The following is a 17,099-nucleotide window of genomic DNA, read 5'->3' as shown; positions in this document are numbered from 1 at the left end:
TTTGTAATATTTCCTGTTTGCTAGCTTTAAAAATTATAAAAAAAAAAAAAATAAAAAAACCAAAAAAATAAAATACATAGAAAGAACTTTAACTTAAATATAGCTAAATCGTTGGCATGTATCTCTGATCTATCCACGCTCACACACTTTTCTTCTTCTTATCTGTTTATATGATTTGTTTAATGAATTAATTTTGGTTTTCAACTTAATTTACAACTATTTTGAGCACAATTCTACTACCTTTTTGCTGCTTAACTTTTGCCTTTACTACCTTTTCTTTCCTTCTATTTTTTGTAACACTTACACCATGCTCGAAATGCACTTCGAATGCACCTTATTCAGGCACTGGCAGGCATTCAGCGAGTTGTTTCATTCCATTTCGTTCCTAACTGGTGTCAGGTATACCCTATATAGTAAAATGGAATTGATTTTATGATACGATGCTTGAATCGATGCATTGTCAGTGCCAACGGGTAGTGCATAACTCTGTATATACCATACTAGATACATATATATATATATATATATATATATTTAGCAGCCCCGCAAGTCTCCCAGCTCTAGTGCGTGCCAAGTCTCATGAGTATGCCACACACACCCCTCTCTGCCCCCCAAAAGCCCTAAAACATAATTATATTACATGAAAAATCAAAAAAAAAAAAAAAAAAGAAAAAAACCAAAAGAATAATTCCAATTCGTTTTGCGTTTCATTGACTATTTAATTTGTGTGTTTTTTGATTTTCTTTTTTCATCTTTTTTATTACCATTTTTTGTAGGTTACTTAATTCCTAATATATACTATTATAATAAATGCAAAAGAGAAAACAAAAAAACAAAACAAAACCAGACAAACTGTAAAACCGATTTAAACCAAAACATAAAAACTTATGTAAAAACAAAAAAAAAAAAACCAATTGATTATAACGAATAATGCGAGCAATCAACTACATATATATATATCGATATATATACATATATATATACACATATACATATATATAAATATATAATAATAATTTATATACCCCTACCATGATATGATATATACACTTATATAAACGAGACAAATGCAAGAAATAAGTAAAGAAATGAAAAGATAAATCAATACAATAAAACTCCTCCCAAATCAAAAGTAAAATTCAGTAAGTACGATCGAGTTTTCTTCTTATTATTATTATTGTTATTGTTATTATTATGATTATGTTAATGCGCATTGATTCATTAATGTTCTTTAAGTTTTAATTACTAATTTGAATTAACATTTTTTTTTTGTGTTCTTTGTGTGTATTTAATAATTGTTCTTGTTGTTATTCTGCTGCATGTTGCTTGGGGCTTGCGGCTTGCGGCTTGCGGCTTCTGGCTTAACATTTTTAATTTCCTTAATTATTTCTTAATTAATTTGCCAAAAAAAAAAAAAAAAAAAAATAAATAATCAAAAAACGACTTCACACATCAAACGAGGTAAATTTTTAGCATTTTTTATTTTCATGTTTCTTTTCATATATTTTTATTTAATTTATTCATAATTTAAGTGTTTGTTGTATGCTTCGCAATTGTGGCGTTCAGTGCAATTGTTTTTGCTGCCGTTTCATTCCATTTCGTTTCGTTTCGTTTCAATGCCACCACATTGCACATACCGCTTCCGTCTATATGTATGTACAAATTCCAACCTTATATATATGTATATATGATGTGTTTCATTTATCTTGTCTTTCGCTTGTTTCATCCCATTCGTTATCATCTCTTGCTTTTTTCGGGCACTTTTTGGTGTATTGGGTTTTGATTTTGATTCTGGGGCAAATTCAACACACCACAATGGCGACGATTTCCTTGTTTCGGTTTCGGCAGCGCCCTCTGGCGGCTCACAAAATTGTAATACCCCTTGAAGCTGTGCGTGGGGAACATAGTGAAAAGTGAAACGTTCTGGCAATCACCATATTGGTTTTAAAAAGTGATCGAGAAAGAGAGGGGGAAGAGAGAAAAGTAGTTGATAGTGTTGATTAGGATAAAAATGAGTTTTTGAAAAGCGTGCGATAAAAAGAGGGGGAGAGGAAGAGGAAGAAAAGTAGTTGATAATGTTGATTAGGGTGAAAATGAGAAATAGAGTTATGGGACCAATTTATTAACTGTACGAACCAAAAATATCGAGTAAATAATATTAAAAGTGAACTTAATACAGTGTGCAACCTTCGATAACTATCGATAGTAATCTTGCTTCGAATCTCTCGCATACTTGATATTTGAGGTATATACATATATACATTTTATTAAGAAGTCAGGCATCATTTACGAGGCTTATAGACCTTGTGATATTCGAAATATAATTTCAAAACATTTCAGAATCGATAACAAAGGGCGTAAGCTATCTTACCTATCGATAACTATCGAATGCATAAAATCATATTAATTGCACTTATTCAGCGTGCACTCTATATAGCGCTCTCTCTCTCTCTCTCTTTCCCACTCTTTCTCACTCTCTCTGTGTCTCTCTCTTTGGTATGCTGCTTTCTTATTTTTCCTTTCGCTAATTCGCTCATTGAACTCATTTATCTCATATATATGTTCCATGGTCCCGTCGAGTCATCTAAACAGTTGCCCACTCGCTCCTTACACACACGCATACACACACATATATAAACATACACACACACACACACACATATATATATATATATATAAACACACACATACACGCCTCCTGCTCTCACTCGCTCGCGCCGCATAGCACTCAACTCTATTTCCCTCTCTCTCTCTCTCTCTCTCTTACTCTCTCGCTCTCTTTGTGTCTGTTTCACTCTAACGCTGTCATGCTGGCGTACATTTTATGTGTGTGTGTGTTTTTTTTTTTTGCACATAACGGGCTTAATAACTAGCTGCAAAAATTAATAAATTAATAAAATAATTACAGAGCGACGACAACAACAGCAGCAGCAGCTGCTGCAGCAGCCGCAGCCGCAGCAGCAACACGCGCCAAGGAAGCTGCCACATTGTATGGAAGAAATGCGGCGGCATTGACAGCGCGCAGTCCAAGCAATACGCAAACGCTTAAGACAATAAAACCCACACAGATTCCAAGCTACCAGCAGGCGCCGAATACGGGTACGGGTACGGGTACGGGTACGCAGTATTTCATGCAATCAGCCACACAACTACCTCAACAACAACAACAACATCAGCAACAAGCAGCAGCAGCAGCAACAACAACGACAACATTAACAACATTGAACAACTTCAGCAGCGGCGGCAGCGGTGGCAGCGGCAGCAGCAGCGCAAGCCCCATGTCGCCGCCAGGCGGTGGCAGCAGCAACGACATCAACAAGCTATATCGCAAGTCGCCGTTCATGCAGCGCAAGCTGAGCAATGGCTCGCACTACAAGTACACGGATGAGAGTCCCAAAAAGGAGTCTGTATTCAGCAGCATTGGTATGGTATGCCGGACCGGGGCCACTTGTGCAGCGACTAACATGGCCCAATTTTTCCATTTTCATTGGCAGGTCAATCGATATTGCGCAATTTGACCACATCGCCGTTCAGTCAAAAGAGACATCAACCGATTGTCACAGCAACAACGCCAATTGCAGCAACAGCAACAACACCAATAGCAACAACAACTGCAACAACAATAACAACACTGCCGCATACTAAAGCCAAAACGCCGACCGAGCTAATGATCACGCCCAAATGGCGTCTGCCAGCAGGGCAAAGATCGTTGCCGTACGACACCTGTGATAGTAGAATTGATAATGTCAGCGCCCTCGGCTCGCCCACGCTGCAGCCCAAAAGCCTGATAACAGAGCCAACGATACCGACAGCAACGACGGCAACAACACTGCAGCTCAACAATCAACAACAACAACAACAGCTGCAACAGCAACAACAACAACAACAACAACGCCTGCAGCCTGGCAATCAGAGTCCCATAGGTGAGGGGCGCTGGGCATTATCTTATAAATATGTATATAAAAGAGGATTCGAATCAGCTTTCTGTCTTAAGTTACAATTTGTGTCTGGCTGGTTGTGGTTATATTTAGCTTGCATTATGTTAATTTAATTAAGAATTTACAAATGGCCCCTTCTGTTGAAAATATTGCTTGTCGTATATATTTTCGTATAGAAATCGTGGCCTAAAGTTGGGCATTTTTTTAAACGTTCTTTTCAAGTTTTGACAACAGAACAGTAGAAACTAAGCTGTTATTTCGAGTTTGAACCGGCAACCTTCATTGATATGTTCATGTTTACTTTATATTTACAAAGCCTATAAAGTCCATTTGTATATTACGTAATAATTGCCTGTCTGTTCATACTGAAGCCTTCTGTCATGGCAAAGACTTGCTGTTAATTGTTAATAATTGCTTAACATGTCCTCCATGTTCATTTTATGTTAGAATTTAATTAGCTGTCCTTAAGTAGCGTTCATTATTAACGAACATATTATTCTTTGAATTAGCCTATGCTTAAAAAAGCTATTCAAATAATCTAGCTTACATGTTCTCCATGTTTATGTTTTGTTGTCCTGCTCCATTCATGGCATTTCGAAGCCTTATTTATGCATTAATTTCAACATTATTGAGCATTTGTTTGCCTCTTTAAACATGTCTAATTACACATATATAATGTCTATGTCTTCCATGTTCACCTTATGTCAGTCCATTGCAGACGCAACTAAAACTTTATCGCTTCATCAATCATCCTCATATGTTCCTTAACAATTTATCTAACTCTTCAGCGCATATATTATATAATTTTTATTTTGTTATCTACCTCAATTGTCAATTGTATTCAAACATTGTCTAATTTTCTATTTCTCTTACTCTGTTTGCCTCTCGCTCTTTGCAGTGCTGCAGCGTTTCTATCATCAGCAGAATCAGCTACGCGAAAAGGAGGCGGCCGAGCGGCAACAACATCATCAGCAGCAACATCTGCAGCAGCAGCAGCAACATCAGCAGCAGCAACATCTGCAGCAGCAGCAACATCAGCAGCAGCAGCTGCAGCTGCAACATCATTATCAGCCGCTGCCGCAACATTATCACTTTCATCAGCCGCCGCAGACGACGCCAGCGCCAGCGCCGGCGCCTCCGCCGTCGCGTCCTGCGCCTTTAATTGGCACCAGCACGAATCCGTTTCACAGCAACTATGTGGCGCCACCCTCCTCGCACTCCACATCTAGTCAGTCATCGACGCAGTCGACGTGCTCGCAAATAGCCATCGGCGCAGCGCCAGCGTCGCCATGTGCCACAGCAGCTGGACACTTTGGCGTCGGCAATGCGACGCAGTTGCAGTATCAGCCGCTGCCGCTGACACCAACGCCAACGCCAACAACAGCTACAGCAACAGCAACAACAACAACAACTAGCGACAACATTTTCTACAGCAGCTTGCCCCGTAGATCACCAGAGCAACTGCAGCCGGATTATGTCAGCGGCAGCGGCGACGTTGGAGGAGTTGGTGGAGGAGCTGTTGCTGCTGGTCTTCAGGTGGGCAGCAAGCTGAGCAAATTGTATGCGCGTCGCCAGCTAATTGGCCAGACGAGCAGCAGCAGCAATAATCTAGATGCCAGGGACAAGCATGTGTACTCCAGCAATGCGGATGCGGGTGAGTGGCAGACAAAATTCTGCCTGATTTATTTATCTTTTTTTATGTTAACAAAATTTTGTTCATATTTAAGTATATATCTACATACATAGATAACGGCTTGTCCCGACTGACTGACTGATCGATGTACAGCTCAAATTCTTAATATACTTACCTAATATCATCTTGGGAAATTTCACCCGCAAGTGTGAAAAATTAACTAAAAACCATTTAATGCAATCTTTTACCCATCGGCTACAAAGTTATTCTCAAGGATATCTTTCAAAATTCATTGGAAACGTGTTTTACGCTTCTCGCAAAATCCACCCGCTTGGGTGGAAAATAGGCTTAAAATTGGGCAGATGGAAATTTATGTCAGACGAGTTTCACACTTTTCGCCTGGGTGGAAAACTGTGTTGAAATTTTAACGGGTAAATTTTATGTATTGAAACATTTGGATATTCGAAAAATTTATGTCAGATTTGTTTCGCACTTTTCCCAAAATTCACCCGCTAGCGTGGAAAAGGGGTATGGAAATTGGGTAGTTTAATTTTTTGGTTCAATTCCATGTACTTGGGAATTCATGTCAGACGTGTTTCACACTTTTCGCATAAACCACACTTCTGGGTGGAAATGAGGCGTGATAATTGGACAGTTAAATTTTCTGTTTCAGTTTTATATACTTGCAAAATTCAAGTCCGACATTTTTAAATTGCGGCCGATCGGTTTTAAACTTATTTGAAAGCTTTATGTTTTCTGGCGTATTAGGAAATTTCCCCTGAAACTGTGGAAAAAGGGCGGATTGTATGAAAATTGTTTGTTTACCATTCGGTAGGCGTCAAAGTTATGTTCTTGGATAATGCATTTAAAACGTTTTTACACAAAATGCATATTCTTTTTTTCAAAGATGTCTTTCAAGCAGATATGAAGTCCACCCTGCAGCAGTAAAATGGCTGTTAAACTTTAATTTTTCGCTCTCTTTCGATCGTCTTTAAAGCTTTTTTTCGTATAAGTTCACACGGGCGGGAAATGGGTGAAAAGTAATATCTAAAATTAAAAAAAAAGTTAGGTACCGGGCAAACTTTTTTTCTTTTTCTGGAAATTTTTGTTACTTGCGCTTTGTTTTTTATTTCTATTATTGTTTTCGTTGCATTTTGCGCTTTTTCTGTGGCTCTCGACTAATTCTTTCGCTCGCTTGTGCTCTTTATGTTTGTGTTCTTTCTCTTCGTTTACACACACACACACACACACATATATATACGCACATGCTTATACTCGCACACACACGCACAACTCATGCACGCTCGCCCGCACCACATACACGATTGCACTGCATCAATCAATCATCAATCAACAAACAAACAAACAAACCCTCAACCGATCGATCAATCAGGCTGGTTCAATACAATCGCCGGCGCCATGAAGCGACAATTTGCGACCTATGTTAAAACCCAATTGAATTCCACAGCGACGGCAATGCCAACGCCAACGGCAACGGCGCCCAATGTCAATGGGAATGAGCAGCTGTGCGGCTTGGAGCCGGCGCTGGCGCCGCAACCACCGCCTCCGGCTTATCGCAGCATTATTAACAATGGAAGCAGCGGCCATGCGACAGGCAAATCCTATTACTATCGGACGCTGTCCGCGGCGAGCAGCAGCAGCAGCCACAATACCAGCCAAAGCACCTCACCCACCACGGAGCCGCTGACGGGCAGCGGTGCAGCCGGCGTTACGGCAGCCTCTGCCGCTGGCCATGTGCTCGCGACGAGCGGCTTTTTGCGACGTTATGCCAGCAGCGGCGGTGTGGCCGGCGGCGGCGGCGGCGGCAGCAGCAGCAGCAATAGTACACCGCCCAGTCCTCATTTGCTGGCCGGCCTGGATAGGCGGCATCGCAGTCCGGATCCGCCGCCGCGCTACAATCGCGGCCAGTCGCCGCTGCTGCTGCGCAAAAATCTGCTCGAGCTGAGTGGCCAGCCGCCGGGCTCACCGCTGCTGCAGCGACGGTAAGTGTGCCGCATCCGCCACAACTTGACAACTATTGCAGCCGTTCAACTAATCATCTAACATCATTCAAACAGCTATGTCTCGGCATCGCCGCCATTGCCGCCGCCGCGTCGCGGCTCGGAGAGTGTGCCCGGCTCGCCGCAACATTTCCGCACGCGCATCCACTATACGCCCGAGCCGCAGCGACGCATCTATCGCACCATAGATCAATGAGTGGCACTGCAAATAATGGTCATGTGATGTTGGTATGGATTCGACGATGATGTGGCGCCCGATGAGCCGGCAGCTGCTGGCGACAGCTGCAGCACGGCGACAACAACAGCAGCAGCAGCCACAAACACAGCAGCACCAACAGGCGTAGCACACAGACGCTCGACGCTGGACTTGTAAAGCGACAGCAACAACAACAACCAACAACCAACAACCAACAACCAACAATCAACAACAACAACCAACAACAACAGCAATCGAAAGTGTTCAAAAGTCGTATATATAACATTTAAATTTTAGTCCGTAGCTAGGCTTTGCGTTGTCTTTTAATGTTAATTCAGCTAGTTCACAAAATGTTTCTGTTTTAATTTATAACAAAATCAAATTTTTTTTTTTATTAATTTAATTCTTAATTGTGTGTGTGTGTGCGTGTGTGTGCTTGAGCGTGCGTGTGTGTGTATATAGGAATTGTTTTAGGCAACAAACAAAACAACAATCAAGTTAAAAATTGTAACTGCAATATATCTAGCCATATATCCAGCATATATATGCATATATAGCGCATACATATAACTGAACTAATAGCCAAAATTGAACACTGTGCCCTATATAACTATATCTATATACATATATCTTTATATATATGTCTATAAAACAGCTTTTTTCTTGTTTACATATGCTCGTATATAGTCGCATATTTATATAGTTGTATATATGGTTAGGCCCATGTATTCAGATGCTGAGACAACAATAATAGTGCAATAGTTGAATTTCTCGAGCAACATTTGATTTGAGCTTTTGACGTAGCTCTATAAACATTTGATCTAAACAAATCTAAATAGTTAAATATCTATGTACTATATGCAAAACAGATGTATAACAACTTGATCGGCACGGAATGCCTTTTCATTCATATCCATAAAAAACAACACATATATACTATATACTTGATATATAGCTCCGTTTATTTGTATTATTATGTATTATTTGCTTTGTTATAATAGAATTCTATATAAAACAAGTTCCTTACAAAATACTTACCATATATAAAACACAAGAGCAGCAAAAAACAAAAGTAAAAACTCTAAATGATGAATGGATATTGAAGTGTGAATGTGTGTGTGTGTGTGTGTTAGTGTGTTTGTTTGTGTGTATTTGTGTGTATTTGTGTGTGTAGCTTGGCGACCTCAATGTTTTGTTCCTGCGCGTGCATAACAGTTAAAGAATAAATTATTTAATTATAGCCCAAAAACTAAAACGAAAACAAATACTTTCAAGCCTATGCATAATTATAAAATTGTATATAAATTATAAAGAAAATCATATATATATATATATATATACATATGTTTATATATTTATATATATGCATGTATATACCTATATATAGTGTGCAAAAAGGGTATGTTGCATTTGCTGTTTGAAATAGAAAACCAATTTAATTTCCATATATACCTTTGTATGATTTAAAATTGAAGCGGAAAGAAAAAAATCTGAAGAGGAAAAAAACACCATTTATTTGTACGTTAATTTATTGAAATCAGATAAAGCAACAAGTATAAAAGTAATAAATTAAATGATGTATTTCGACTGATTAATGTGTTAAAGTTAAGGCTTTTTGGACTATATACTTATGTATGTATATGAATGTGTATATGTGTGTGCATACATATATATGCGCATCAGTCTGTGTGTCTACCTTTTAGTTTTACTATATTCACATGTATGTGCAGTATATGTATATAAATATAAATATATATATGTATATATATGCCTATATATATGCATATATATATGTATATATATGTATTTAGATATACATATATGTATAAATATTGTAAAAATTATATAAATGATGTACGTTGCGAGCATTAAACAAAGTAAATCAACAAAAACAATTGAATGTAAACTCTTATGAATACCAATAATAATAATAATTATAATAATAAATGTAATAATTAAAGTACATAATTCAAAAATTCAATAAAAATGAAAATAGATCTTAAAACCCTCAATAAAAAAAAAGGAAAACAAATGCAGTTGACTTCATTTGGCTTAGACCAGTAAGATAAATACCTTGATAATTCACTATTCAATTCCAAACATTTCATATTAATCATCAATCAATTTAATTTCAATATCATTGTTTTTGTTGACCCATTAGTTAAGCAACTGTTTTAGTTTTAGTAGCCATATCAAAAGACTAATATTTCCTATTAAGCTCTTAGCATTAAAGTAGTCAAAAGACTAATGCAATACATTTTTGTCTCAATTCACATGGTCCCAATTTCTATAGTTCTATATAACAACAATTCCAATGCCAATTGTTTCTCTAAATTGTATTTAGACTGTTTTGAAGACGGGTTGAATTCCAACTGTCCCCTCATTAATTCAGATTCTATCCATACTAATTCTAATCATTACCCACAACACTTAACAAATTAAGCAATATTCTAATTCCAATTCCATTTCTGTTCCAATTCCAATTGTTTCTCTAGTTCTGTCTACCTGAAATACCGCCAAAATTGAACAATATTCAAATGCCAATTGCATATCTCCTTAAATTTCATTCATGTCTTTACTGCTGTTCCAATTCCAATTGTTTCTCTACTTCTGTCTATTGCCTGAAACTTCCTTCAAATCATTTGACGCCTTTAATACTGTTCCAAATCCGATTGTTTCTCCAATTCGATCTATTATCCGAACGTTAATAATATTCAACAAAAAACACAATTATTGGCTTGTTTTTTTTTTTTTTAAAGTCAGTTTTATTTAATGTATATATATATATATTTCGCAATGTGTTCCATAAATGTCGTACAATTGTTTTATATCCAGCATATTATATATAGCATAACTTTTGGCCGTAAACAGACAAAACAAATGATGTACACCCGAAAAATGTAGCCGAAATATTTAAGAGAGATTCCAGAATCAAGCAATGGAGTTCGGGTCCATAAAGGAACGACTGCTTATACACACATACATATATTCAAATACATATATAATGTATATAATGTATATATGTATATGTATATAAGTAAATTCTGCGTATAAGTAGTTGGTGGCATACGAGCAAACACATACACATACATATATCGGAACATAGTTTGGATAGATCAATTTAGATGCTGGCTTATTGTATAGGTTGATTACACATACATACATACATTAGCATATATAGCATATTGTTGTACATTCATAATATGTATATGTAAACTTAATTTTATAAATAATTAGTGTCGAAACGCACCGAACCTGTAGCCTGGGCCCCTCAGGTCGGCGCAATACATGTATATAACATTCATATATGGAGTGTAATCATGTTGTATATAGTATAAAGTTGATGTACAAATGTAAGGTCGTATGAGTTTTGAATGTATGCAATGTTATTTAGCTGTCAATTACAATATTCAATTAGTTTGATAAGAGTATTCGGTGTGCTTAAGGGATATCTATTCGGTTTATCTTGATTTGTTATGGTATACAATTAGATGAGCTCAAAAGGAGTCGCACGGCATTTAACACTGAGTTTGATTAAATTATGTTTTGTATTTTTATTATTTTCTTTGCTTAACTCCATCAAAAAATTCGGCTACTGCATGCTCTGTCCCTGTTTCTGATCGGATATATGTTCATATATATACATATATATGGACTATATGTTCATTTAGTTTTCTCAGATAGAACATGCCGAACTTCGGCAAATCCGAAGTTGTCTTTTTCATTGTTTTCTTTTTACTTTTACTTTTACTTTATTTTTATTTGATTTGTTTTATGTTTTGCTTTAAAGATATCAAGAGTTTATATAGTATGTACTATGAGTTAAATCTTTAGATTTTTGGTTGTAACACAGCACGGCACAAACACTTAGAAACACTTGTTGCAATTATGCAAAATATTGTTTTGTTGTATTTTTACTTTTGTTTTTTTTTTTTACTGTATTGTATGTAAATATTTTCGTCAGCAGCGTGGCTTGCCAATGTACTTTTTGTAATGTGTATATATTCAGTTGCCGTTTCTCCTAACCTTTGAAGGGTTTTCTTTTAAGTATCTTAGCTAGTATTAGTATATTTTTATTCGTTTATTTTTATATGGTTTTTTTTTTTTTTGCCTTCAGATTCAATAGTTTGATGACTGTTAGCGCAAAAAAAAAAAAAAAGAAACAACAAATTTCTCCAAACTTTTGTTTGGATTTTCATCGGTTTAATACCAATTGAAGTGGCTTCTTATGTTCTATTTCACACGTTCCTTTGCTGTCTTATGAATTTCTTCAGAAATGCTATACGAATTACGCTTTGTTTAAAACTGTTTCATTTCAAGTGCTCCGTCGAACAAGTATTTCAACTTGTTTATTGCACAAAAAAAAAAAAAATGTCTGCTGCATGTTCCGTGTCTAGCAAAAGTTCACGTTCCTATGTTCTATGCGAGTTGTTCTATTTGCCATGTTTCCTAGCAAAAGTGTTGCCTAATGTTTCGTTTTCCTATTTCCAATTTCTGTTTCATGTGTTCTTTCTTGTCTGTATTTACTGTTGTTTGTATTTATTTCAGCAAAAACACTGTTTCAAAATTTTAGTTTTTCTTTTGTTTTTTGTGTATTTTTTTTTTTTCATCTACTGTTAATTCAACTGTTTCGTTTCAAGTTTTTTGTTTGAAATGTTTTGCAATTTTCAGTGTTGGTTAATTTACTTGTTGTGAGTATAGTTTTCTGTTATCTGCTTTTTGTAGTTTACATCAAATTCAGCTATTATTTGGGCTGAGGTGGAATAATTCACACGCACATTAAACTAGATATTGGATTATGTTTTATGGTTATATTCAACATTTTGCACATTTAAAGCATTTTCAACGTCTGTTTCGGTGTGTATTTTAACTGGTATTTTAATTGGTATGTTCTTTTGGTAAGTTTCTTACGGATAAGTGTTTTTAAGCATATGCCCAGCGCTGTGCTGGTATATATGTATATGTATATATATATATATATATATATATAGTAAGTACATATGTATACATATACTATATAAACATTTTGTTAGGTATGCATGTATTTAATTTTGATATACACATTTGAACCGTTAAGTGAAACCCTTTTTGAAAATGCTGCCGTTACGTTATTTCATCTGTTTTTCTTTGGTTTTCAATTTGTCACAAACATATATATGTATATATGTATATATGTATGTATATATATATAAGTATATTGTAGATCTGTATTTTTCTGTAGCTGTCAGTTATTATTGTGTAGTATGACAAATATGCGGTTAATGTATATATGTATATATAGATAGCACATTTATGTAGGTGTATATATATTAAAGAAATATGCATATTGTACTTAGTATTTATGTAGTTACGACATTTTCCACTCAAGATGCCTGCAACTGAAGGTTTATTCTATTTTATGGGTATTCTGTGTAGCTTATGCACATTTAAAATATGCAGGAGCGGCATCAGTCAATAGCTGACAGATTAGTCAATATTAATGCGATAGTTGTGTTTAACCACACAAATGCGTATATTTATATGTTCCTGGTAAATTTACCAGCCACCTTGACATGCTTGTGTTAGCTTGGTGGGCGGCTACGCTACCAGTTGCAACAAGACACAAAAGCGGCGCCTAGTTTTAAATCATTTATAAAACTCTTCAACTTGCGTTGCCAGCTAATCGACATCTGATCTTTGGTCTGACAGGTTGACAAATTAACTGCTAATCAAGTAACATGAACTCTTCAATAGGTATATATATACATATCTATATATCTATGTGTGATATTTCAGCTGCTGGATAACTAGTAACTCTTAAGGACAGGCAATGGAATCATTTAGCGGAACATTAACACATTTTCATTGTTTAGATGTAGTATTTAGTATTTTTTTTCTGCTTGTGTACGGTATTATTATTGCATAGGTACAACGATAACTATTTTAATGCAAGTTAGTTAGTTAGTCAATTGTATTTGTTAGGTACAGTAAATGTATAATGTATATATATATATATATATATCTGTAGCTAACTCAGTTTTCAATATATTCTTGTTGGTATTTGTTTATGTTGGTTTTTTTTTTGATATTATTATTGTTAAAAAAAAAAAAAAAAAACAAACGCAGCCATTCAATCAGTTTGAGAGTTTGTTTAACATTTAAATACATATACGAGTGTGTAAATGTATGTCTATGTACATATATATCTTTAGGTTTTTCTTTTCAAGGTTATGCTAGGTTTTTTTTTTGGGTAATTTTCTTTGGTTTTTCCAAAAACTTGGTAGAGCTTACATTTTCAATAATATTGATTTAAAAAAATTTGTTTTTATCATTTTTCTTAAGTCTTTGTTTTACATCAGTAAGCGTTTTTTTTTTGTTTGGTTTTCATTTGGGTTTTTTTTTCTTTCGGTATGTTTCGGTATGTTTCGGTATTTTTCGGTATTTTTCGGTATTTTTGTTTCTTGTCTTGCCAGTATTTCTTTGGGGCTGTTGTGTGTTTACTTTGCTTACATTACATGTAAATGCCAAAAAAAAAAAACTCTCTTCTCCCTGTCTCTCTCTCCCTGGCATATACTCGTACTATACATACATAGTTACAATAGGTTTTATGTATATGTATCTCTGTTTAATTGTAGGTAATACTTGGTAGAAAATGTTTTTTGCTTTATTTACTTTGCTGTTCATTTAATTTTGTTGTTGTTGTTTTTTTTTTTTTTTTTTTCTTTTGCTTTCTTGTCTTGCGGGGTGAATGTAAGAGTTAATAATGTCAGCTTCGATTTGGATGGTTCTCTTTGTTCGGCTTCTCAGGGCGCTTACGAGCGGTGGGTTAGTAGCACGCACACACACACACACACACACACACACACACGCACACATCCATACGCACAAAATACCCTTGCAGTATTGTAATTGTTAACGAACGGTGAGAATGGAACACCAAAAAGTGTTTATTATGTTCCTTTTATGGACATTTTGTAATCTTTAAAGAAGTATATTCAATATGGCGCAGCTGATGGCAGCGCATTTATTAAGCGGAATGCGTGAAAATGGAACACCATATTATTTGAGTTAGCCAAACAATGAGATAATTTATTGTTGGGTTTGAGAAGAGAAAACTTTTTGAATCCAATATTAGCTAGTTATGCATTGGAAACTTGTACAAGCTGGCTGCAGGTTATTTATTAGGTGGAATTTGTGGAAACGGAACACGATATCATGCGGATTGTTTGGAAATAACATATATCTTTGGAACATGAAAAGGCTGTTGCTCTTTGGAATATGTACAAAAGGTTGGAATTCGGTATTTAGCATAAAGTTACAACTATATAGAAAGATATATATATATATGTATGTATAAATATATTTGATGAGAGCTGCAAGAGTATTGCAACTTCGGCTAGCCAAAGTTTGTCTGTTCTCTGTGCAATTTTGTTTTGAATTTAGATTTGTTTTTGTTTTTTTTTTTTGTTTTTTTTTTGTTTTCCAATTTAATAACGCCTACCGCTGCCGCTGCTGCCACTGGCACAGCCGCCGTCGCTGCTGCCGCTGGCGCCGTCGGCGGCCCAACGCTTCCGCCTTGCCTCCTTGGCCGCCTGCATTTGGGCGGCAACGCGGCTGGTGCTGGGCGCCATATCAAAGCTGGCGTACAGCTCCACCTCGTCATCGGTGGCGTCGCGCGCCGCCTGCTGCTGCTGTTGTTGTTGCTGCTGCTGCTGCTGCTGTTGTTGTTGTTGATGTTCGAGGGCAACGGCAACGGAGGCCATCGCATAGGCGCGCGCATCCAATTGGAGGGTTATGCCGCTCGCAATGGTGCTAGTTATGGTGCCGCCGGCGGCATTGGGTGTCAACAGTCCGGCGGCGAAGTCGGGCGTGCGCGCCATTTTTGCGTTGGTTGCGGCAGTGGTTGGGGCTAGCGCCAGCGGCTGTTGATCCAAATCGAAACTCACATTCTTACTGTCTCATCCACCCCGGTGGACTTGCACGGTGGCCTCGGCGGACTCCTGCTGTCGCAACTGCTGACGGTACGCATCCAGCTCGGGCATCCGATAGGTGCCGAGATTCACCTGCACCATGAGCGTCTCCATGATCCGTTCGTTCTTCATTGACTTTGATGGCAACACAACCGTGAGCAGTTCGCTGGGCGAGATGCGGCACAGATTTAGATCGCGCGTCAGTCGCTCCATGATGCACTCAAATTCGAATTGTGTGTCCTTATTGGGATGATTCTTGAGCTTGGCAACCTTGTGCTGCGCCCAGGCGAGCATCGCCTCAAATTTACGTATCTCCGGCGTTTGCAGCTCCCGGCACATTATCATCTGCACCATCGATTCGGACAGATGAAGGAATTCGGGGCATTTGAACAGCGCATGCGCCTTGCTCTCCACGAACGACAGTATCATGTTGACCAGCTCGGAGGCGGATGTGTAACGCCAGTAGTAGTTCTCCAGCGAGATCAGCATCGGGCAGACGACCTCGATGCGCAGGAACTGCTTGCAGTGATGGAAGCACGCCTGCAACAGCTCTGGCAGATCATAGTGCTCCGCGGCGCAGAGCAGACCTACGAAAATGCCACAGAAATGTTTCAAAATTCGAAAGGGGATCTGTGTCAAAAACATTTACTTTCACTTTCCTTAATCCATTATCTATTTTCTATTTCACTTGCTTACACTTGCATTCTATTTATAATATTCAGTGGGTGCAGTCGATACAAAAATGTGTTCCTCTTTTTTTTCTCTTTCTTCTTTAATTCGTATCAATTCCACTTGTTCCTTCTTTATCAGAGCAAGTTGTCTCATATTCTTCCTATTCCCCATAAACTTCCCTGTTAGTACCTGTATTTTCTCATATTCTTCTTACTTCCCATACATTGTTTATATATTCTACTCGAACTTGTTCTTATGGACTGATTCTAACAGTTCCCTGTTGTTACAGCGCTTAGTGCCCATGTTTTTCATATCATTCTTATTCCCGATTAACTCTATATTCACTTTTGCTATATTGTACTTGAATTTGTTCTGATACGCTTCTCATATCCTTCTTATACATTTTCCATGCATGGTTTTATTCCTTTTTACAATATTGCACTCAAATTTGTTCTTAGTCTCTATGGTCCGATTCCAACTGTTCCCTGTTGTTATGCCTAGATTTGTTTATTGGCCCTTAGTTCCTTTACCTACTTTTATCTATATTTTCAATTTCACTTGTTTCTACTCTTTTCTAATGTGCTCTCTTTCTATGCGAAACGTTCCAGCTGACACTAACGTCGGGTAACGGGATTACATTTTGATAGTCATACCTTACGTGAGGGCAATACCACCAAAATATTCTCTGTA

At 37.1% G+C, this 17,099-nt stretch overlaps 4 protein-coding genes across 8 annotated transcripts in view; 2 read left to right on the top strand and 2 right to left on the bottom strand.

The window, feature by feature from the left end:
* hep (hemipterous) overlaps positions 1–17,099 on the top strand; it is a 57,207-nt gene that overhangs the window by 6,268 nt on the left and 33,840 nt on the right. The window contains exons 6-10 of one of the 3 annotated variants that reach the window (XM_064699283.1): positions 2,909–3,423; positions 3,495–3,923; positions 4,837–5,592; positions 7,040–7,574; positions 7,650–8,806. In XM_064699283.1, coding sequence (XP_064555353.1) covers positions 2,909–3,423; positions 3,495–3,923; positions 4,837–5,592; positions 7,040–7,574; positions 7,650–7,788 — 2,374 coding nt within the window. In that variant the 3' untranslated portion in view covers positions 7,789–8,806. Of the gene's footprint in view, positions 1–2,908; positions 3,424–3,494; positions 3,924–4,836; positions 5,593–6,964; positions 7,575–7,649; positions 8,807–17,099 lie in introns of those variants that run through there. The other 2 variants (XM_064699282.1, XM_064699284.1) reach the window with 2 other exon arrangements.
* HUWE1 (HECT, UBA and WWE domain containing E3 ubiquitin protein ligase 1) overlaps positions 1–17,099 on the top strand; it is a 106,855-nt gene that overhangs the window by 66,611 nt on the left and 23,145 nt on the right. The gene's annotated exons all lie outside the window — the stretch shown is intronic.
* Positions 15,229–15,647, bottom strand: LOC135440235 (uncharacterized protein DDB_G0288467-like). The gene has a single exon (XM_064699293.1). The coding sequence runs from the start codon at positions 15,645–15,647 to the stop codon at positions 15,255–15,257; it is 393 nt and encodes a 130-aa protein (XP_064555363.1). The 3' UTR covers positions 15,229–15,254.
* rsh (radish) overlaps positions 15,726–17,099 on the bottom strand; it is a 142,674-nt gene continuing 141,300 nt past the window's right edge. For all 3 annotated transcript variants that reach the window (XM_064699280.1, XM_064699278.1, XM_064699279.1), the window contains exon 17: positions 15,726–16,324. In XM_064699280.1, coding sequence (XP_064555350.1) covers positions 15,726–16,324 — 599 coding nt within the window. The remainder of the gene's footprint in view (positions 16,325–17,099) is intronic.

This window comes from Drosophila montana, unplaced genomic scaffold, assembly GCF_035044405.1.
Source record: "Drosophila montana isolate Dmon_TW-CO22-7 unplaced genomic scaffold, ASM3504440v1 contig_920_1, whole genome shotgun sequence".
Taxonomy (NCBI): domain Eukaryota; kingdom Metazoa; phylum Arthropoda; class Insecta; order Diptera; family Drosophilidae; genus Drosophila; species Drosophila montana.
This window is presented reverse-complemented; position numbering and strand designations above follow the sequence as displayed.

Excerpts from the sequence above, each read along its gene's own strand:
- LOC135440235 (XM_064699293.1), bottom strand. The coding sequence starts at position 15,647 with ATGGCGCGCACGCCCGACTTCGCCGCCGGACTGTTGACACCCAATGCC.